This window comes from Anas platyrhynchos, chromosome 1 (assembly GCF_047663525.1).
Source record: "Anas platyrhynchos isolate ZD024472 breed Pekin duck chromosome 1, IASCAAS_PekinDuck_T2T, whole genome shotgun sequence".
NCBI classification, from domain to species: Eukaryota; Metazoa; Chordata; class Aves; order Anseriformes; family Anatidae; genus Anas; species Anas platyrhynchos.
Window position 1 is genome coordinate 8731651 of NC_092587.1, and position 23080 is coordinate 8754730.

The window sequence follows — 23080 nt, forward strand, 5'->3', positions numbered from 1 at the left end:
AACTCAGATTGCTATTACCATGAAAATGAAGAACAGCATACACTGGCACTTCGCATAATCCAAATCGATCCTTATATCCCCTCTTCCCTTCCTCATGCCATATCAAATTAACTCTTTCAGAGATCTGATTTTCTGCTGTTATAAAATAATCGGAAATTCCAGTCAAATGTCTCCCTGGAGGTGTATTTCAACTATGGGAATTAGTGTGATGAATGTAGAAATAACTGTTGAAAGACGAGAGGTCTGTGGTAGATATTAAAGTAACAGAAATTTAAGAGAATTTCCCCGTTTTTTAGGGGTCTCTAAGTAGTCCTGAGAATTAGCTAACCTTTGATAAAACTGTTAAAAAGAGAGAAGAGTGAAGAATCCAATTCTAAAAACAGTCTAAGTTTCAAATACAGGGAGAAATTCAGATAAGGCACTTAAATATATTAAAGTCCGTTGTTTACTGATGCTTTAAAATATTGAATTCCAGAATACAGCAAGTACAGTCAGAGCCAGTTACGAGAAATGCTTAGGGTAACCTCCCTCTTCGCATTTGTATATGAGAACAATCTCTGCAGTTCCCCAACTTGTGAACTTCCCATACCAGATACACGAATGCAACAGATGTGAGGTATTTAGAGACCAACTGGTATACTTGCATAGTATACTAAAAACAGCTCACATTCCCATTAATTAAAACACTCTTTTTTTACAGCAAAATAATATCAAAAAAAAAAAAAAAAGAAAAAAAAAAAGAAAAAAAAAAAGCATGAAATTATTTCCAGCATTTCTTAGGAAATTGTCTTAGGAAATTCAACAGATATTTCAGTAGTTTTTTTTTGGTGACATGACCCTAGGTCAGTATACAAAAATGACAAATGTCATGATTCTCAGCAAGCAATCCATGAACACCCACTCTTACAGTATTGAGTTGTGATATTTACGGTATTGTTGTAGAAACAGTGTGATAGTCTTATCATTGGATCACTCATATCTTTTTTTTGTGCTCCTTGATCTTGTTATTTTTCCTTGTTTTTCCTTTTTTTTCAATGAATTACTAAGTTCTTAGTGAAAGAAAGGAGAAAGTCATTTTACTGGTGGGAAAACTGAGAACTGAGTGTTACAAATAGTAGGGTAATGACATAGCTGGGATTAGAGTGTCTCCTTCAACGTTTTTGGATCATGTTGCCCTCTTTATTGCACGTCTTATGATCACATTAGGGTAAGTCAGGATTTTTTTTTTTTTTTCTTTCTTTAATCATGCAGAGGAGTAGAGGCATAGCCTCTCATGGAGGAGAGTTTCTCAGGGGGAGCACTTTGCATATGCCAGAGTGACAATGGGTTTACAGCTTGATCTGGCTTTGTTCTTTGGGTATTTCATTTGGAATTGTCTTATGGGGAATACATTAATACCAGTGAGTTTAAGCTTCTGAATTATGGTCTGTTTGCTTCACAAAGTCTTAATGGGACATTTTGACATCAAAGATGTAATTTTATTGCATGCCTTCTTCTATGAAGCATCAGTACAACAAAAATGTACGACAACATAGAATAAAGTAAGGGAAGAAAGCAGACTTGCTGTATCAAGTAGCTGATTAAAATCAATGTATTTTTCTCTAAGTGCTTCCATTCACCTCTTATTCCTTCAACGTAAGAAGGAAACAATGTCTTTCTTCACAGGACTTAAATTCAGTGAGTGAGTGATACAAGACACACTGATCAGCTGATGTCCGTCACTCCAGATACGGACACATCCTGCTGGTGCTGCATGTACCACTAATGAAACACTTTGGGGTTTCTCGTACCAGAGACTGTACTGATAGAGAAGTGCTGAAGCACGTGTGCAGCGTCAAGCACATGAGAGGTTCCAGTGAAATCCCCAGGGCTGCTGAAAGCCATTGACCTCAATGGGACACTCAAGTGCTTGCTGCTGGCACGAGCGTGACTATCTTGGGGATGTGGAGCTGGGAGGAATCAGACTGGTCAATTGGTCTCACTCCCTGCTATCACAAACAAATACCTCATACAACAGTTATTCCTTTAATAACCCAGTCCAACTCTTTTGGAAGGGATATTGTGGGATACTTTATACGATTTCTGTAGGATGGTCTTTAATACCAGAATCTTACTACTCTGATATTTCATTTTTATTTTTATTTTTATTTTATTTTTATTTTTATTTTTATTTATGATCTATATTTATTTATGTCCAGTTTATATCATTTTCCTCTTACTATTTATAACTCTGTTTTTCAAAGTGCTTTGATTCTTCCTGTGGATTTGCAAGTCTTCAGATTTATTACTGATGTTTCTTAATTTTATATAATTTCTAAATTTTGCTGCAGAGTGCTGTGTTTTTGCCAAGACTACTGAGGAGTACATGATATGATATGAGATATGACATTATTTCTTGAAGAACTACATCAGTAACTTCCTACCACAAGTTCTTTATTTATCAGACCATTTTTTTCTTATTAATAATTATCTAATTTCTCTGGCTGAGCTAATCAATTTCCATGTGGCAACTTATAAAATGCTTTAGTGGAGCCTTTATGAAGAGGATTTTTACCACATTAATGTTCAATTCAGATATGTTATTAAATATCAGATATGTTACAATATTAACCAGGAGCAATGGCTCTTTACCAATTTATATTGTGTAATACCATATTTGATATTTTCTAGAAAATTAAGTTATCCATTCCATAGAAATTTTTCTGAAGCCTTGCAAACAGATGAAATAAGACCAATAGGATTGTATCTTACTTAGGTATCTCATGTTCTCATTTCTGTGTGTGTTGTGATGGTGTGTAGTAATTTCCATTCTTTGGAAAAGCTTTGTATCATCCCAGGTTTAGTAGCTTCATTAGAAATGATTATTGGAAAACCTCTAACCTAATAAAAGAGTTTATTTGCAATCAGAACTCAGTGTTTTGTCTTTGAGCTATCACTTCACCAAGGGGTTTATATTCTAAGTGTTAGTGTAGGAACAAAAGTGGATAGAGAAAGTTACGTACAGAAGAATAAGGGAAATACTGGCTCATAACCAGTATTGTTAATTTATGATGGCAGCTGAAATGAAACTCACAGAACTGTGTCTAGGTAATATACCACTATATATACCATAATTGTGTATATATACATATATATACACACATATACACATATATACATATATTTACACACATATACATATATATGTGTACATTATATACATTATACTTAATTGATTGGTATATATAGCATCCACCAATCAATTTATGTATCAAAATCATCTATATTTTTTGAAAATTTTTTTTTCTTTCCACTCTTCTTACAGTAAAAATGTATGATTGGAGGAAGGAAAAAGTTACTTTTAGAACTTACTTTGCTTCTGATCTGAAAAATATCTTTGTGGTTTCTAATGTTTTGTTTTAATCAGAAATGAATTTCCAGCTACCCTTTAATGTGATACCTTATCTGTCCTACACTTCTGTGTTATTTAATTTTGTACTCCTGGGAGGTTTTCTTTCACTCTGCTAGCAGAGAACTTATAAGCTTACAGTTATTTGGAGATTTTAATTTCTTTTCTGTTGCTAAATTTAAGAAAATATTTGTGCAATTATTTAAAAGTAATGCTAAGGTATTTTGTTTTTAATTGGTCCATAAAAGATAAAATCAGGAAACCATGACAGTAGCCCTAACCTTTGGAATTTTGATATGGATATCTTAAAAGGAAAATAAGCTGAAGCTTAAGAGAAGAAAATAATCCTGTTTAATTATATTGTTCATGTATTTCAACTAGGTAGAGTCTTCCCTTAAATTGAGTAATTGTACTTAGCTATTCTAAGATTTCTCCAGACACTACAGATATAGACCATGAAATATATCATATATATAATTCGTGCTGTTTGAAACATGAAATGATTCTGGTTTTCCATATGAATATCATTGTCATTGTTTTTATTGTTATTGTTGATACTGATACTATTATTTTCCTTTGAAGTTCAAGTTGATTTAAAAGTTAGTTGGATCACTTAACTACACTTTTCATTGACTATTTTGGCCTTGTATGATGCTAAGTACTGAGGTTGTTGAGTAGCCAGAATGTGAGACCATTGATTTTTCTTTCATAACTGACTGCGGTCTTTTCTTTTACAAAGGCAGGGAATGTGATGTCTCAACCTGACTAGTCCAGTTCGTATGACAAACATTATTTCCCATGAAGGAATCTTAACAAGAATTGAGGCTAGAGTTATATTAATGTATATTAATGAAGACATTAATATACCTGATGTCTTCAAGTGGATGTTTTCCATATAACTGGAACTCCCAAAGCAAGGGTCCAGTACTTCTGTGCAGTCAGCAGGAAGAGGCAGGCATTTTTGAAAGCTTACAGAAGGAGATCTTGTCTGCATAACCAGACACCTAAACAATTTTGGGAGAAAAAAAGAAAAAGTCTTCAAGAAGATCAAAGACCTCTAATACCCTTCTCTGTTGTTGATGGGGTGTGCTTGGGCAAAATTGGGCATGAAATTTATGTGACAGAGACTTGAAGAATAGATCTCAGCTTAAGTAAACCAAGCTATTTGGAGATCCATAATTCATATTCCTCTGCCTGTTCTTTTTCATCATATTTTTTTTTTCAACAGCACCAATTGTGCCTCAGCGTCTCCTTCTCCTTAACCCAATGGCACTTGTGACAAAACAGTGCTGCAAGGGGAAGCTGTCCCACTCCACCCAGACAGAGGGCAGATGAGTTCACTGGTACTAGCTTCAACTCTTCCCAATGTATTTGCAATGTTCCCAGTGCTTCTTGCTGTACATTCTGGAGTTGTACACTGTGTAATCCAGACATGCTGGTGCGGCTGATTTCCAATTGCATTTTCATACCTGGATGCTATCATGACATCATTCTGAGAAAATGCTCTGGGAAAATAAATTTTTACTCCAGTGCAGAGATGTTTTTATACTGCCTTATCTCTGACTTTAGGTAAATGTTGCTGTAAAGGGTTAAGGTTTATATAACTTAAAATACACTATTAACCTCTAATCACAAAGGTAACTGCAAATTCATTGAGAGGAAATTAATTTCCTTGCAGAAAGCCAACACATCCATTAGCACTGGGAAGAGAAGAGAAAGAAATTAAATAAAAAGATAGTTTCCATATTGAGAGGAATATTGGCTGTGTTTGGGACTGTGATAAAGCTGGGCACTCCAGCTTTCCATCCCAGAGCCTATGTATGGGGCAAGCCACATCTTAAAAGTTGCCAATACCTGGGTGAACAAAAAGAAATATTACAGAAGCTAACTCCTCTCGCATGTTTTTGAATTACTTGTCCTTACTGGAAGATCCTTTTTAATGATTATTATAACATTTTTTTATTCATATATTCACTATTCACTGCTTAGGATTTTACCAACTGTGATTTGAGACTCGAGTAAAAAAGCGTGTATGACTACTAGCAATCTTCATATTGGTCTCTGGGATGAGGCAATTTCCTAACTAATATTTGCTCTAAAATTATGATTTGTTGTTGTTATAAATTATGAGAAATGGTTGTAGCTTTCTTTTGTCAAAATAAGGAAAAAAAGATACACACTTAGCATAATGTTTCTGAAAAACTTAGTATTCAGCTTCTTTTTTTGAATTTAGTAGAATCAAAAATATACTGGAATACTGGATAATATCAAATTCTAACTGTTTAATTGAAATCAATGAATCAGAAATGGAGCTGTTGCTCTTTGACTTTTCACCACTAATATCATTGGGGTTACAGTAACAGATAACGATTTGTCATCTGGCTCCATCTGCACTTAAACCTAATATAAAGAATTCTATAATACAAACGAAACAAAGAGAAACAGTAATAATATATGCTGCAAATTGTCTAAGGTATATGATTTTTCTCTAAACTTCTATGTCATTTTCTAAATCTTTATGTTTCACTCAGTAAACTTAGTTATTGTTGATTGATGATGTTTTAAAACAATGTGCTATTAATTTCTGTCAAATGTACTTCTTGTTCTACAAATTTCCCTTCAGCTACTTTTAGTTTTTCAAACAAAACTTCTTTTCATTTGGAAATTGGCAGTAACAGCTCACTATTTTTCTATAACTGCTTTGCCAAGTTCACTGGATCAAATTCATCATAAATGTAAATTGCCTTGTTCTGCAGTCAATTTAGTTTCAAGATGATTTAGCTCATCTAATCTTTGAGAAAAACATGTGGTTCATAATGCTTACAAGGTGTGTTAGGTGGATCAACTAAGTACTTTAAAAAGGTAGGTATACACAAAGAAGAAATTAACAAAGAACAAAGGATTTGATTTTAAAGCCTTGATACTAGTGACAAAAAACTGTACTCAAAGCCACATTTACTTCTACTCGCGTAAATTCCTTTGACATGCATAAGTTTTAACTGTTCATTCAAGGAAATAGCTAAGCAGCAATCAGAGGACTATTTATAATACATATCTTAATAATATATTTTTGTATTTTTTAAATTCTCTTCCAGATTTACTGGCCTGCAGCAAAAGAAAAGGTGGAGCTATGCAAATTAGCTGGGAAAGATGCCCACGTAAGTATAGTATCTATATTTTTATTAATGCTGATAATAATATGTGCATCCATATACTCATTTCTAAATGCATTATATAGGTTAGTAAGCTTCTTTTACACTTTTTCTTTTCAGGATTAATTGAAAAAAAGTCTTTTTCTTCTTTTCTTTTCTTTTCTTTTCTTTTCTTTTCTTTTCTTTTCTTTTCTTTTCTTTTCTTTTCTTTTCTTTTCTTTTCTTTTCTTTTCTTTTCTTTTCTTTTCTTTTCTTTTCTTTTCTTTTCTTTCCTTTCCTTTCCTTTCCTTTCCTTTCCTTTCCTTTCCTTTCCTTTCCTTTCCTTTCCTTTCCTTTCCTTTCCTTTCCTTTCCTTTCCTTTCCTTTCCTTTCCTTTCCTTTCCTTTCCTTTCCTTTCCTTTCCTTTCCTTTCCTTTCCTTTCCTTTCCTTTCCTTTCCTTTCCTTTCCTTTCCTTTCCTTTCCTTTCCTTTCCTTTCCTTTCCTTTCCTTTCCTTTCCTTTCCTTTCCTTTCCTTTCCTTTCCTTTCCTTCTCTTTCCTTTCCTTTCCTTCTCTTTCCTTCTCTTTCCTTCTCTTTCCTTTCCTTCTCTTTCCTTTCCTTCTCTTTCCTTTCCTTTCCTTCTCTTTCCTTCTCTTTCCTTCTCTTTCCTTTCCTTCCCTTCCCTTCCCTTCCCTTCCCTTCCCTTCCCTTCCCTTCCCTTCCCTTCCCTTCCCTTCCCTTCCCTTCCCTTCCCTTCCCTTCCCTTCCCTTCCCTTCCCTTCCCTTCCCTTCCCTTCTCTTTTTCTTTTCAAGTCATAGAATTTCTTTAAATGTTGATGCTTCAAGAAAAATATTCAATATTAAGAGCAGCAATCATACTTAGCCATTCTTGTATGTAATGAATTTAGTTGAAAGATGAATGGACTTTCCTCTGAAATTTATTGTGAGAAAGGTTCCCCTGAAATCTTTCCCATTGCAGTGCTCCTCTTTCCTTGGAAATATCCTGAATGTAACTTCATTATACTTCATTGATGAATCAGAGTAGAAGTGGACACTACAAATTAACTTAACTTGTAGACAGCTGCAGTTAAGGTTAAAACAAGATCTCAGCCTCATTAGTGTTTCCCTGGAACCACAAATCTTCTTTAAGAAGTCTCCGTGTATATAAGGTGCATTCATATATACAATAAAACTTTCATATCTCTTTTGCATAGCACAGATTACATCGTGTCTAGAGTCCACTAGAAATGTAAACATTTCCCAGCTGTATAATAAAATTTCTTCCTTTTCTCTCCACAAATCCCATGCTTTCTGTCCAGCTTGTCTGTTACCAAGGTGGACTCCAACTCAGAACAGTCTTTGTGCTCTTGTCTGAGGAATTCCAACTTTTTATCCTAACTTATTGCTACCCTTATCTTTACAGCAGACAAAAGCCAAACAACACCTCTGCTGAACACTGGGAAAGTTCTGATACTGGTCTATATGGAGGATTTGTGCTGAACTATTCCTATGCTAAGACAAAAGGAAAGGCACGAGAGAAAATTAGTTTCTAACATACATCAAAACTATCTCCTTTTTGCTTCCTGCAATGTCTCTGCACTTACGTGTAGGATGGTCTCTTGGACCTATACAAAACTTTTGTGCATTACCTTATTATATGTGCACTACCTTATTATATGTGCACATATTTCTTTAATTTTGCGGAAAACTACAACTTGCCTTTATATCCAGCTCATCCTTACAGCAAGTGGCATCTGTGCTACTTACCTGACATTACCAAGCCCAGCTAGAGCCAAGACTTGACCTGAGCATTCCAAAGGACTCACAGGAATTCCCAAATAAAGGTGACCAGCTGTGGTTGGTGCAAAGAGAGGTCACTTGCACAAAACATCCCCTTGGAAGTATGGTGAAGGCCTTCAGATTGCCACAAGGATTTCTATCATGTAATCTTCAGTGCTAAAGCTTGTGCAGAACCCTTAATTAGGAGCAAAGGTGGGAGGATTTGTGGGCAGATTAATCCAGTGGCTATTTGACCTTTGTTGACAGGGGATGTGTCCACAGCATATGCTGAAGAGATGTCCTCTAAACTATACTGTTACCACATAGCTTCTCATGTCTGTAAGTGTTACAACAGAAAGGCTTACAAATCTGATTGATGAGCTGCCTGATACATTGCCACTGTAAAATTTTAGCCATCACAACTTTGATCTATCCAGTAAACAGTCACTGTTACAGTAGTTTTGAGGTTAAATACAAGGATATTATGGCTAACACCTAGTACAATAATGTCAAAGAGAAAAATAAACATAACAATTAACATTTCTCTCCTTTCCTTTCACAACAGACAGAATGTGCCAATTTTATCAGGGTTCTTCAGCCCTACAACCGAACCCATGTTTACGTCTGTGGCACAGGAGCATTTCACCCTCTCTGTGGATACATTGAACTTGGCACTCACAAAGAGGTAATTTAATTTCCTTGCTACTCTGACATGTCAAGGAGTAACCCTTGTCTTGTTTAGCATTCATCACAGATTGGAAAATACCCTGTGAGTGTATAAAAAATGAACTGACAGCAGCTTGCCTAAATAACAGAGTAAATGGCGGATTTTCTAGGTCAGACGGGAACTTGTGTTCTCACATTTGATGTGTGTATCGCTTTTGAACAAAGCACTTTCCTTGGTAATACTTACTACACAATGCTTTTTGGAATGACATTTCTACATGATTAACTAAGTGAAGAGCACATTTAACCCAGATATCTTTCCTTCTAGTAAGTCATTTCCGCACATATTTTCTGCTTACATACACACACACACATGCAGAGTTCAAGACGACATTCATTGCTCTACTTTTTAAGGTACACATATCCCCTGCTCCTCAGGGCTTGTTTCCCTGTAAGGGTAGTACAGAGTTTGTAAATGGTCTCTGAGCTGAAGGATGGTATCTCAGGCTTTGCAGCTGGTTTGCAGCCCTGTCACTGAGGAAATGCTGGGTATCCTCCATCACAAGTGGCATAGTCCTGGACTGAATTTAGCGGCTGATTGGTCTTCATTTGCTGGTGACAAAGAAATCTCTATCCTAAGTGGCAAATGTTTGAGACCTAACCCCCACAACAGTGTTGTGTCAAGCAGCCACTTAATACACAAGTCTCTTTTTAACTCCTATATGTATCACACCTTGGCTATATTTATAACACTGGCTCTGTTCTCAGACAGTGTCTGGATATGACCTGTCTGGCTGCTTGCCTGCATTGCAGGCTTACTGTGCTGCTGTAGAAATAGCTTTATTTTTTTCTCAGGGTCTAAGTGAAATACTAGAATATAAGAAAAGAGGTTTAATGACATGTTATTAAATGCAATACCCTGAAATATGTACACGCTGGATTTATTCTGACATACAAAATCAAGGGCAGATGCTCCCAGAGAGAAAAAAAAAAAAAAAAAAGGATGTGAGGGGATGGGTATTAATGCTAGCCCTGACTGAGACTCATTTTATTCCATAAAATTGTGGGTTGATTGACCAGGGGTCTGCCAAAGTTGCAGAGAACTGAACTATCTGAAATCTGCATTGTGGTGTTCTTTTCCTAATAAGCCATTAATAAAACGTACTGAATAATAGATAGGGCTTGCAAAGAAATATTTTAGGCTTTTTTTTTTCTTTCTTTTTTTTCTTAATTTCCTTGAATATTCCAATTGAAACAACTGGATCCCTTGTACTCTGTTGATTCCTTAGCATGAATGATTAAATATAAAGCTGAACTGAGCAGAACAGCTCTCAGCAAAAGTTTAAGTAAGTCTCTGGTTTACCTCTGGATCATTAACGAGATTCCTTATCCACTCCGCCACTGCAACTTTATTTGTGAAGGCTGTTTTCATCAGACTTTATAAAGTTATGGAGTTGGCCTGATTGTTCAGTCTGGCAGTCAGTCTAGACAGGGGGTCTGTCTCAATTAGACATGACCAATTACCTTATGAGAGGAAATGGAAGAAGAATTCCCATATTGTATTTCCTAATCCCCTCACTGTCTCCCAGTCTTGCCTTTCTTGCACTCACTGGTTGCTCAGCTGTAGTGGTGAGCTGTGCAGCATTCATCACTACTCCCACCTCCACAGATGGTGCAGATCTTTTACAACCTCCTACTGGAATAACAGTTTGAATGAGACATGGTTTAGTAGGTAATATTGGTGATAGGGGGATGGTTGGACCAGATGACCTTGGAGGTCTTTTTCAACCATAATGATTCTATGATTCAATGTTTTCCATTTCTTCCAGACACTATATATCTACTGTCCTGGCACTGCCTGTCCAGATAAATCTGACAATAGCAGAAGCGTGCTGGGTCTGGTCTCCTTGCAAACCCATTGTTCTGAATTTGACAGACAGTTCAAAGTGTCTCCTGGTCCTCCTGGTTGCAGGAACTGAAGCCAGGAGTACTGTATGGAAATTCAGGGTGCTTTTGTTGCAGATCTGTTTTTTTCTCTGGCCTGTAAGGATGAAGAGTGGATATTTGGTAATTAACAACCTCTACAGGAAGCTGTGGGATGCTTGGGAGAGCCAAGGACTGAGACAGCCTCATGGAGGCTGTGCAATCAGGCAGTGCCCTGCTGACCTTTGGAAGCAGTGGAGGATCTGCCCAGTGGTCTGCTGGCTGGTGCCAGTGCTGCAAAAACAGGCAGGAAAAGAGTGTGGATCAGGTGACTCAAAACCACAGCACACACTGCTTTTGAAGCAGTACAAATCCCCTACAGGATCACACAATTAAAGGGGATTAAAGTCCTAGTCTTGCTATTACTGAAGTCACTGCCAAAACTTCTCTTGGCTGGTGAAGACGAGGTTTGGCCCGGTCGGTGCCGTTAGCCACAGCTCTCCAAGGGATGCTCTTTTCTTTGAAAGCTTTGTCCAAAGTGAAAGCAGGAGTTTAATTCTGTGTGAATGCCTGGTAGTGTCCATTAGTTTGTCTGGGTGCAGTCTGAAATACTTGATGGTGATCTACAAAGCCCTCGGTCTCTGGAGTACTGCTGGATATTGGGACAGTCTCTTGGCATGTGATACTGCAATGGTCCTCTGAGCAGCTCAGGATTTAATTTCTTGGAAGAAATGAGAATGGGACATTAGCAATGTATTGCCAGCAAAATAATGCTCAGTTCTTAATTCAGTTTTGTCCTCACTGTGCTCTGGCCCAGTTCAGTAGCCTGAGAGTTTGGTTTGCCTGATATCCACAGGTTTGAGAGGATAACAAGGGTTCTTGTTGGATTATTAAATTCTGATTTATAGCAGACAGTATTGCTGGAGAAAATGGAATTTATCTTCGTAGATTGGAATTGATTCTTTTTCCCTCTTAAGTAAGGAGATTAATTATTAAACATCCTGGGCTTTTGTCCTCTGAGCCTAGAGAATTTAAGAGACTTCTCAATGAAATAGAACAGCTTGGTTATTTATAATCTGATGCACTATTAGCATGAATTGAATTAATGTGTTGTGAAGTCTGATCTTATGTGTCTATCTTTGGACATAGTAAGCTCAGTTGCACTCTTCAGTCCTCTTGTAATTCAGAGGTATAGAAATAAATAATTAAAGTCACTTCACCATTTTTTAAATGATGGTTTAAATCACAGTTTTTTCTTTGAAACTAACTTCAAATGTTGTATCTCTACAATTAATATTAAACTGACAATAATTGGATTCCTGACCACTAGTCAGGTCATGTGATTTTTAAATGTCATTGTAAATAAGAGAATATATTAAAAACACCTCTGTAGGCAATCTCCCTTCTCTAAAAACAATAAAATTGTGAAAATCAAATTTCTGAACCTACAAAGACTTCATTTATCTGAGTAATCATTTTGCCTTCTGAGGACATTTGGGTTTCAGTTAAGTGTGCTTTTAGGAAGCTAGTGAAAGGAACAAGTGAAACTGACCACTATAGCAATTCAAAACTATAGCAAAACTTCAAATTAATGCTTACAAAAATTGAATCAGAAATATAAGATTCCCCACTGAAATCATCAGAAATTATTTTAAAATAATTTATTTTCTTAATCTCCCTCTATGCCCTTGTTCTGAGACCTAGGCATTAATCACACTGTATTTGGGAACTTTAAGGAAGGATCTATTCTAATATCTCTTGTATCATTAGCCTTGTTAAAAATAACAAGAGAGAACATATGCTGCTCTTACTTAAAAGGGTCTGAACTGTGTCTGCCACAAACATTATTCAGCAGTCCCTAGAGAAATTTAGGAGTCAGCCAGAATCTCATCTGGGTCTCCTGTTGCAACATAGTCTATCAGCACTTTCTCAAATAGAAGCCAGTGCCTTTTAAGTACAATTCAGCCTTTAATTTGAATAGAAAAGAGCATTGGATTTTTTTTTTTTTCTGAAAATAATTTTACTTTTCCGAGATTTATTTATTTATTTATTTATTTGCTATGGAGTGAAAGAGATACATTAAAACAATGAGTGAAAAAAATAAAAAATAAAAAATCCAGATATAAAACAGAGACATGGACTGTAAACATCAATCCTGACATGACAGCTACATGATCTAATACACCTTCACTTCATATGTTAGCAGAATAGTCTGAGTTTTTTCTCTGCAGCCACACCAGGCTAATGAATATGTGTTTATTCTCAGGAAACAACATTCAGACTGGATACCCAGAACCTGGAGTCAGGCAGATTGAAATGCCCTTTTGATCCTCAGCAGCCGTTTGCATCTGTGATGGCAGGTAAGAAACCATCAGAGCCAGACGCTCAGTGGCTTCATGGGCAGACACCAGGGTCAGAGGCTCAGCAGATGTCACTGGTGAAGAAACTCTGGCCGTGGTCGTGCTTCCGATGCTGCTTTGTGCTCTGGGACCTGGGGGAGCCTTCAGACTGCAGACACCAAACAGTTGGAAGTGCAGCAACACAAACAGAGAAATTTGAGTGGCTGTGAAACCTCTGAGCAGGGTTTCATTCTCACCCAGTCACTTCTCCTTTAAAAAGACAACAACAACAAAAAACCACATGGACAGACAATGTTTCAAGCACTTCTGGGCCTCTTTCCACAATTATCAATATGTTCTGCCCTTTGAAGTCTGCTGACATCCACTATTTCCATAAATACATTTTCGAGGTTTCTATTTACTCGAGTAGCCACTTCTGAAGCTGGAAGCCTAAGAACAAGATAGCACAATCTGCCTGTTGCGTGCATCACAGCGCTGTGTGGTCTGACATTTGGTGCCGAGGAATGTCAGCTTGACCTCTGGATTTCAAACCACTATAAGAGCTACTTTTGTCATGGTTTGGTTCATAGCTTTGGACAATTTTCATTTAACTTGTCCATCAAGCCTATGAATACAAGATAAGAGTGAAGCACCATGACGTTTTCATTTACAGCCAAAGAGTAGTGGTGACAATGCTTTGAAGTATCAGTCACTCTGTGTTATAAAAAGAATATGACTAATGTTCAGTCTTTATTCTCAGATAGTAAGATAGATGATTTGTGATTCTGACCCAACAGATGGGGCAGGACTTCCTTTATTAAAAACAATAGATTAAAGCCAGTGCTTATTCTTCTCAGAGATCCCTAGAACTGTTTAATGACCGTGAAGTCTATTTTTAAAATGGAATTCTAGAAACTTTAACTATTTCTTTTTCTTAATGCAATATAGCTCCATGATTTATTATAGAGTTGGCTAATTTCAGTAGCACTTTAGTACATCGACTTCTTTATTAAATCTTGTGAAATGAAGAAGCTGCTGCGCTTTAGCTAACTAAACCATGAACTTTGGTACATAAAAATTTTATGGCTAGATAATATTAATGATTGGGCTGTTCCAGCATCCCTTCCCTGGTGTCTGTGCCTGGTGTCAAGTGCTTTGCAATAATGTACAAGGAGCATTGTAAAGAGTTACAGGCCTGACCAGAGAATGCATTCTTGACCTATCTTTGGATGATTACTTTATTCCCAAAAGTGCTAGGAGAGCAGTATAGCTCATGGATAAGATACACTGGGACTCAGGGAGCTCAGTTCCCATCTCTGCTACTGGAGAGAGGAATAGCCTTTGGAACATTGTTTCTCTCTGCATGGTTTAATTTATCTGCAAAATGGCAATAAATATTACTTCCTTCCTTCAAAAAGCACTTTGTAATCAGATATAAATATGAGCTAAATATTATTTCCTTTTATTTCCGTTCCTGTATGTAGGTTAACATAAGTGAGTAATTTTCATTCTAACAGCTAATCTCTGAATTGTGCACAGCATTTCCCCCCAAGTAAATTCCACAGATTAATTACATGCTATTGGAAAAACTAGTCTTTCCAGCTAAAAATCACCTGCTCATCATCCATCTTCTATTACAAATTACTGCTCACCAAAACCATTCTGGAAATAACTGGAACTTGGACTGAAAGCCACAAGAAGTGCTGAAAGCGCCTTGTCAGCAGAACCTAGACAAGGATGAGCAGTTTCTGTTAGACCTTCAGGTTTATTGATCACTGAGTGCCTGTCAGTTAGCAAACACCAATTACCCTGCCCATTCCTCATTATGACAAATACCGTACTGAATGCACTATTGTTTCTTTACAAAGGCGACATGCTGTCTGAAAGATGTGCTTTCCAGTACGGTTAAGGAAATAATACATGAGTAACAGCAATATTGAAAAAAAAGAAAGCTAACAGATCTTTTTTTTGGCCAAATAAGGTGTTTGCGGGTCACTGGGTTGTGGGGTTTTTGGTTTGTTTTGATTTTTTTTTTAATGTGTTTATAAATTTTGCAAATGAAATGATACAACGTTTGTGTTGATTGATATTTATTGTAAGTTTGCTCTCAACAAAGGACTTCTCACTAAAATATATTGTGAAATGTTTCTACTCAGAGCATCAGAAAATCTGGAAAGTAATTTTATGTATCACACAGATCATTCAGCTTTTTATATGATTAAGGTCCACTTTTTAAAAACTGACTTACAGTTGCAAGCCATTAAACAAAAACAAAGTTTCTCTGACCAATAAAGATATCTTGTTATTTTTGTAGAAATAAAAGAGAATTGTAAAATGCACAATGTGGTTAAAAAATAATAAAAAAAATAAAATCACAGTAACTCTTTGCTTCCCTTTAGAAAAATACTGAGATCTGAAGGAAAGCAGAAAATATTGTGCAATTCTTAAAGTTGTGAAGTTTTACATTGCTCAGAAAACTGACAGAAAATTAAATAGTAACTGCAATTGTAGCAAAAAAAAAAAAAAAAAAAAAAACAAAAAAAAAAACAACAGTATTATATTAAAATTCTGGCTGCCTTATTCAAGCAAGATGTCATTTATTTTAGTGGATCTACTCACTATGTTAAAATGATCACAGTTTGGGTCTGTAGCCATATTCCTACCATTAACGTTACATAGTTGAGAAGGTGCCTAAAGGTGCATAGTTGAGACTAGTGCCTATATTCCTCTTCATGAATGAAGTGTCAGGCAGAGATCCCTACTTCAGGAAAGGGCCAAGATGAGAAGCTCCTGGGTTGGAGCATCCATAGTGTTTCAGCTCCAACCCAGGATCAGCAAAGCCATGTGTGCTGACAAGGCTGGGTCATGAGAGCAAGCTTGGATTACTAGATGGTCCTCTCCACATCATGCCCCCCCACGCTCATGGGGCATAATTTTCAGTTTGGATATTCTTACATCCCCTTAGGCCAAAGCTTATCAAAGCCTGGAAAGGAGGAATTTTTGATGCCTAAAAGCCTTCCAAAATTATGCATGGACTCCTTCGCTTCTCAGAGATGTTATTATAAATACTACTTCCATTTAATATAAGTAATTTCACAGAACCACAAATCCTATTAAAATATAAGACTATAACACTTTAAAGCATTAAATTAGTTCATAGGCAAATTAGATGCAGGTGATATTCACCCAACAGAACACAAACAGTTGTAATTTGTTTACTCCACAGCTGTAGAAACCCCATTTCTTTTTCATTTGTAGATGAGTATCTTTATGCTGGAACAGCTTCTGATTTCCTTGGCAAAGACACGGCTCTAACACGTTCCCTGGGCCCTTCTCACGACCACCATTACATCAGAACTGACATTTCTGAACATTACTGGCTTACTGGTAAGATCCCAAACATATGCTGTTGTCATTTACATTGTCCCTGTCTCTCTGAAGTTAACAGCCCCTTTCTTAAATAAATATATGTCCAGTAAGTATAAATATAGATACTGTATCATGGTATCTTTGGATTATGTAGACTCTTTTGGAAAAAAGCTCAGTGGAACAAAAATGCACTTGAGAAAAGTCAAAAAGGTGAAAATACTAATTAAGGAAAGAGGAGGAGAGTAAGACCTAATAGTTCTTTCCATCTTTGATCTGTACATCTGTATATAGTGCTATAATTGGAATACTATCATGACTAAAATGCTTTTATTTCCAGTCTTGTTGGAATATTCTTTTTTCCTGATCACTTGTTAAAAGCTGTTCCCTCCAGTATGTTGAAATGACAGACTAGAAATTCCATGTTTTTAGGTAGGAGGTCTTCTCTCTCTCTCTCTCTCATTTTGTATTTTTCCCCCCTTTTTAGACGGGGAAAAATACCTTTTGTTGCTGTCAGAATCATTTTAAAACCACTGAGGGCACCCTAAAATAGCTTCCCAAGCAAAACACTGCTTTTTCTTGTCCGTTAAAAACATTCTGAGCTAGTAAACCCTCTAGAAAACTGGCCACATTTACACCCAGCCGGTCTCAAACCACACACAGAGTAACGTGGAAAACTTCGCTCACAAGCTAACCATGCTCAGTTAAAGCGTCCCCCTTTTAGCTGTCATCTGTCTCTAAAGATGTGGCAACACTGGCCCTGATTCAGGCTGTCTGTGTAACTATTATGGGTGTATTGTAAAGCCAGGGTCTGCTGACCACAGGGTTAAGTTGTCTTCCCAGCAATCAACTTCTGAAAGGCATAATTTTGCCTGTTAACTCTTTGAGACCTCAACAAGAGGAAATATTCATACTTTTATTATTACTTCCCTACTCCTTCTCTCCCTCCTCCTAAGCTGTTGCTCTATATTTATGTCTAGATGTGGCTCCATAACCTCAAGATTTCTCCTGGGGAATGGGGAGGAAAGGAAAAAACACTTCAAGTCAACTTACGTTTCCAGATAGGAGTAGCCCTGCAGAGAGATAGAAAATCTCATACTGCAGTGCTAACATATCCCAGTTTCATCACCTGTACTCTTCAAATGTATGGCTCAACATCTCTGTTGCCCCACCTCTTCTATCTCCTCCCTCGCGTTGCTGCATGTCCCTTGTGCAATTTAGACCAGAAATGGGCTGCATGCAGTATTGGACTGGGATGGGTCCATCCCAGAGGCAGCTCTCTAACCATGTTCCTTAGCATCTGATTTTATTACTGTCTGCTTAGCATGGAAAGACAGTTGGGGTAGCATCCTAAGGGATGCTATAATATCCTAAAAAGAAAGATTTACTGCAGTTTGATCCTAAGGAGCATCTGGTGTTATCATTAGTACATATCCACATCGATGAGCATTACAGGGGGATGAAAGAGGGCTCAGTTCCCAGCACACAAGAACTTATAGCTTAAATATCCAGTTCCAAACATTTCTTCATGATATTAATGATTCTTCATGAGCAGTTTGAGACCAGGGAACAGTACAAGAACATAGGATAAACTAAAGGATTGAGAACTCTTTGTGTTTTAGTTTAGAGGTTGTGAGGGGAAGTCTGCCTTTCTTCTTTCCTATAGATTAGATCATTTTTTTTTATTCTGTTTTCACATCTGTATCTGTGAAAGATTTCTAAGGAGAATAATATATTAACATGTCTGGGGTTGAAAAACAGCTTCAGTGTGGCTGCAGTGTGAAAATATACCCTTGTTATGTAATCACCAAAGACCCCATATATTCTTCAAGTTTACTCTCTTTCCAGCCATATAAGAAACCACAGTCATGTTATAAGACTTCACAAACACAATCCATGCAGTGTTATACTAAGAGCCACAGGCATAAACTAGGTACTTTTAATATTTTGAAATGGTCCTTTTAAAGCTGGAGAAAATTTTGAGTGTAATTCTAAATAATGGGGTCAGTTTTGCAGTAAGCCATAGCGTAGTCAGTATATTGCTAGGTGATTGTGTAACATTACCAATTTCATACATTTTGTGCTTTCAGCCGATATTGGTATAAAAAAAAAAATTTACTTAATTTCAGTTTTAAAACCTCCACTTCATCTAAATCCCGTCTTCCCTAAACCTACTACCCATTGACCAAATATGTGTTAGACCTCCAGGAAAGGTCATACATATTTGAGTAATTGTACAATTAGAAATAAATTATTTCCAGGCGTGAGTCATGTTTTACTTAGGATAAGCATAAAATGTGTAACTTGATTTTTTTTTTTTTTCCAGTGGGCTGCGGAAGTTTTTCTATAATGCACCTTAATATTTTAAAGTGTTTTTGTTGTTGTTGTTGTTGTTTTTCCTTTTTTTTTCTTTTTCTTTTTTTTTAAATTATTATTCCATTCCTGGAAACAAGATTATTCTTTCCTGGGGGAAGGCAGAGAAAGACAAAGCACAAGGGAAAAATGCGTAGGATACCTTCCAGTTCCTTGCAGGGCATCTCTATCTTGACTAATTAAGACATGTTTTAATCTCAGTGACTGAATAGCCGCTCTACAAAGGAGAAAGGGAGGAAGGCAGCTAATCTTTCCCATGACTCACACTCACACAGGCTCATACTCCTGCACGCAGTGGCACTGAAGGATGCTGCCTCCACTCAGCACTGCAGGGCTGGAGAATTGAGTGCTGTCACAGCAGCTGGCCAGAGCTGTTTGTTCCAGAGCTGGGGCCCTGGATGATGTACATGGGGCTGGGCCCCTGCTCCGGAAGGCAAAACCGCCCACTGGAACTGTGTGCCTTCCTCCAGCTGAGATGGCAGAGGAGGGCATCCTGCAATGGGGTACCAGACATACAGGCATCCACTAAATAGCTGCACATTCCTCCCTCCTTTACAGGAAGTTAAAGTCAGAGTTAGGATGAGAGCTTCCCTGCATACATGAATCTTTTTTTTGGTTTGGGGGGTTTGTTTGTTTGTTGTCATTTCAATTTAGTCGTCTTTGCCAGGGACAGATACTTACAGGCAATAACTTCTTTATGTCCTGAATGTTTTGGATGGAATTCAGCTCACTGAGCTTTAAAAGGCAAAAGTTAGCATCCTGTCTGAGCTCAGCCGTTTCAGTTGTCTCTGCCTGTAATTTACAGAGAGAGGTGACACTTCCATGGGGTGACTCACTCCACCTACTGTAGGAATCTGTTTTAAAATAGGATTATTTATCATCACTTTCTTCCTTTCCCCAATCAGTCCCACCCTGAAAGAGGACCTGGGTGAGTGTAGGTTAGGAGCCTGACTACTTTGATGGTTGATGGTTAAAGGTAAATGAGGTGAGCACTGTCTTTTGTATCTTATCATGCCCCATATTTCTGGCAGCCCAGATACAAAGAGCTACTGCAGAAAGTGTCTAGCTGTTTTTGTTCGCCTTTTGATTTCTTTGTTCTAGGATTTGCTATGCATTTGCTGTCCTCTTTTTCTGGATTTAATAATTTTCTCTGGAAGCATTATTAATGCATGAGAGGTTGTCCAGGCTAAAATTAGTGCTTGCTTTAGAAGGGTGAAAATAGAAGGCAGGTAACCTACAGCAAACATGACCACCCCTGGGAACCAGCAGTAAAGGATTGGGTGTAGTAACTATTCCTACCAGACCACAGGAGCATGTTTAAAAAAAGCATGAGCAATACCTGAACTTCTAGTAGCTTCTTTCTCAAAGCTCCTGAAGCCTTTAATTCCCTGTTCTGTTGCATACAGTCTGGCTAGGAAATTAATATGTGGGAAAACTTTCTATTGAAATAATTAAGCGAGGACAGTGGTGTGTATGGGAAAACAAATACTGGTTTAAAATGATCACCATATAATTTATTTCCCATGCAAAGAATCCAAAAACCTAATTCACAATTGATTTGAACTTGCTTTTCTATGTTTTATGGAATGATTACAAGAGATGAGACAAATATTTCATTTGCAGAACACAATGTGCTTTTCAGTTCATGATCTCTTTTATTAAATTGTTTTTAATCTCTTGTTCTTCATATCTTTTATGGTGTATTTTTGTTTGGATTTTACTTTCAAGATCAGTGTTCTCCATTGTGATTTAAAATCATTAAATATTTGTGTTCCTTTAATTTGTTAGAGATTCTTTAAAATCTATTCCAGGAATTGGTATTGAGACATTTGTTTTTTCATTTGGCTTGCCAAGTAAAGCAATGAAATTTATTTTTAAAAGAGCATATATTCAGGGTTTTGTTATGTGATTGTGGATTAAAAAAATAAAAATCTATATGAAATTCAAAAGAATGCTACAGAAGCATTTCACAGGTTACTTTATTTATGAATTGTTTAATAAACTCCATACTACAGAAGCCATATTGGAAGTCATTATGTATTTATTCATTGTTGAAGATCTAATCTTCAGAGGCCTTAAAAGCCCTGAGGAGTATCTGAATATTTGCTTTAGACTCAATTTGAAATCTTCACTTAAGTTTGTTGGGCCTGACATCTTCATCATTTCATTTTTCTGTTGGTGCCATTCTGTAGTGTCAGAAAGGTTTAAAATGGAAGAGGCAATTATGGCAATTTTGACCAATAAATTTACTCTTCTGTTATGAAGGTCCATATGCAGCAGCCCTTGAACATTTTGTCTCAAGTCTTTGACTGTGAACCTTTGAATCAAGGACCCTATTTTTGTTCTCTGTGTACCATAAAGTACATTGTGTAAACTCCTTGAGGTGAATATGAAGTAATAATCATTAAAAAAAAAAAAAAAAAAAAAAAAGTAAAGACATGAAGATGCAATAAAAGCTATTAATAGTATTTCCCACAAATCACCAATGTTTGCTCTGCCATCTTACACCATACTCCTTACTATCTTTCACTGCAGCCTTACCTGGGACAAAGACCATGAATTTATTACTGAAAGAATGTATCTCAGAGTCAAGGGTCTCTTTGCATTGTATTTGCATAAGCACTTCTGTTTAAAGAAATATAGCATTGCTCCATGGGCCCTCAAAAGAGCTCATTTATTGTAGCACACTGGGGAATGTCTTAAAAAAAATCACATCCCAAAGCATCTGGCTAACTTGTGCAACACAGTGTGGTTGCCTGCCCTGTTGCAGTCTGGAGCCTATGGAATTTGTTTAATTTTTGACTGTAGTCTGTAAGGAAAAAAGAAAATAAAAATGGTGAAAAAGTAGAACAGAAGAAGATAACATGAACATGAGATCTGAATAAGATGGTCAAGAACATGGATGAAGTTCTTGGCCCAATGAGATGCAGGCAGAGATAGGCTTTCTTTGTCAGAGACCAGAAGTAACACAACTGCCATGCCACTCCTTGCAAAAATCAAAATAGCCCAAACAGAATGTTATAGAATCAGCCTGGCTGAGGTTGGAAGGGACCTCTGGAGGCCATCTGGTCCTCAATCCAGGACACCCAGAGCAGGTTGCTCAAGACCATATCCTTTGGCTTTTGGAAATCTCCAAGGAGATTTCTACTTTACTCTACTCTACTCTACTCTACTCTACTCTACTCTACTCTACTCTACTCTACTCTACTCTAGAGGAGACTACAGCCTCTCTGAACAACTTGCTCCCAGATTGATATAACTAACATGTTTTGATGCAAAACAAGGAACTATCTCCTTAAAACTAATTAGAGTCGTGGAGTTTGGTGTGCTAACCTTTTGCTAATGCAAGGCACTGTGTTGGATTTGTAAATAGAGATGGTAGGATTGTTAAAGCACAGGTTTGTAGGAAACTTTTAACTTGGAAAAGATGTCATTTATGTTTGAATTTTTAATCCCATGGATCAATCAAAGTTCTTTCATTCATTTGCAAGCTATCTCTAGTAAACAGTAGTGTATTTCTATACTCATAACTACTGAAATGTGTAATTAAATTAATTAAATTCTACCATGGAATTTGGGGAAAAAACACTTAGCTTGATATTGGTGGTTAGAGAATGAGTGATATGGCAGACTTTTGCAGTCATTGTATTAAAGGTCTTCTTCCTTTCAAACAAGAAATGATATCCAATGCTGCATATTTATTTAAGTTGTAGTAAACTGCATACATAAAAACATCACACCAAGAGCAAATATCTCAGAATCCCTGCTGGTTTTCTCTCAGAGCTTATAACAAACTTGCCACTGTGTGTCTATATAGTGATATATTTATTTCACTGAAAGATGCAATATAAATGTAGATATTTAAGAAGAATTTTAATAACAAGACTTTTCTTCATATTTATAACATCTTTTTTGGGGGGAACTTCTAGGAGCAAAGTTCATTGGAACTTTTCCCATCCCGGATACCTATAACCCAGATGATGACAAAATCTACTTCTTTTTCCGAGAAATATCACAAGATAGTGGCACATCTGACAAGACAATTCTTTCTCGAGTTGGAAGAGTTTGTAAGGTGAGGGCTCTGTCTTTTACACTATTTAAAACGACGTACATTG

General features: G+C 36.9%; 1 protein-coding gene across 4 annotated transcripts in view; it reads left to right on the forward strand.

The window, feature by feature from the left end:
* SEMA3D (semaphorin 3D) overlaps nt 1-23080 on the forward strand; it is a 142897-nt gene that overhangs the window by 69149 nt on the left and 50668 nt on the right. For all 4 annotated transcript variants that reach the window (XM_027460118.3, XM_027460093.3, XM_038186215.2 and 1 more), the window contains exons 4-8: nt 6484-6546; nt 8864-8983; nt 13154-13247; nt 16485-16613; nt 22895-23037. In XM_027460118.3, coding sequence (XP_027315919.1) covers nt 6484-6546; nt 8864-8983; nt 13154-13247; nt 16485-16613; nt 22895-23037 — 549 coding nt within the window. The remainder of the gene's footprint in view (nt 1-6483; nt 6547-8863; nt 8984-13153; nt 13248-16484; nt 16614-22894; nt 23038-23080) is intronic.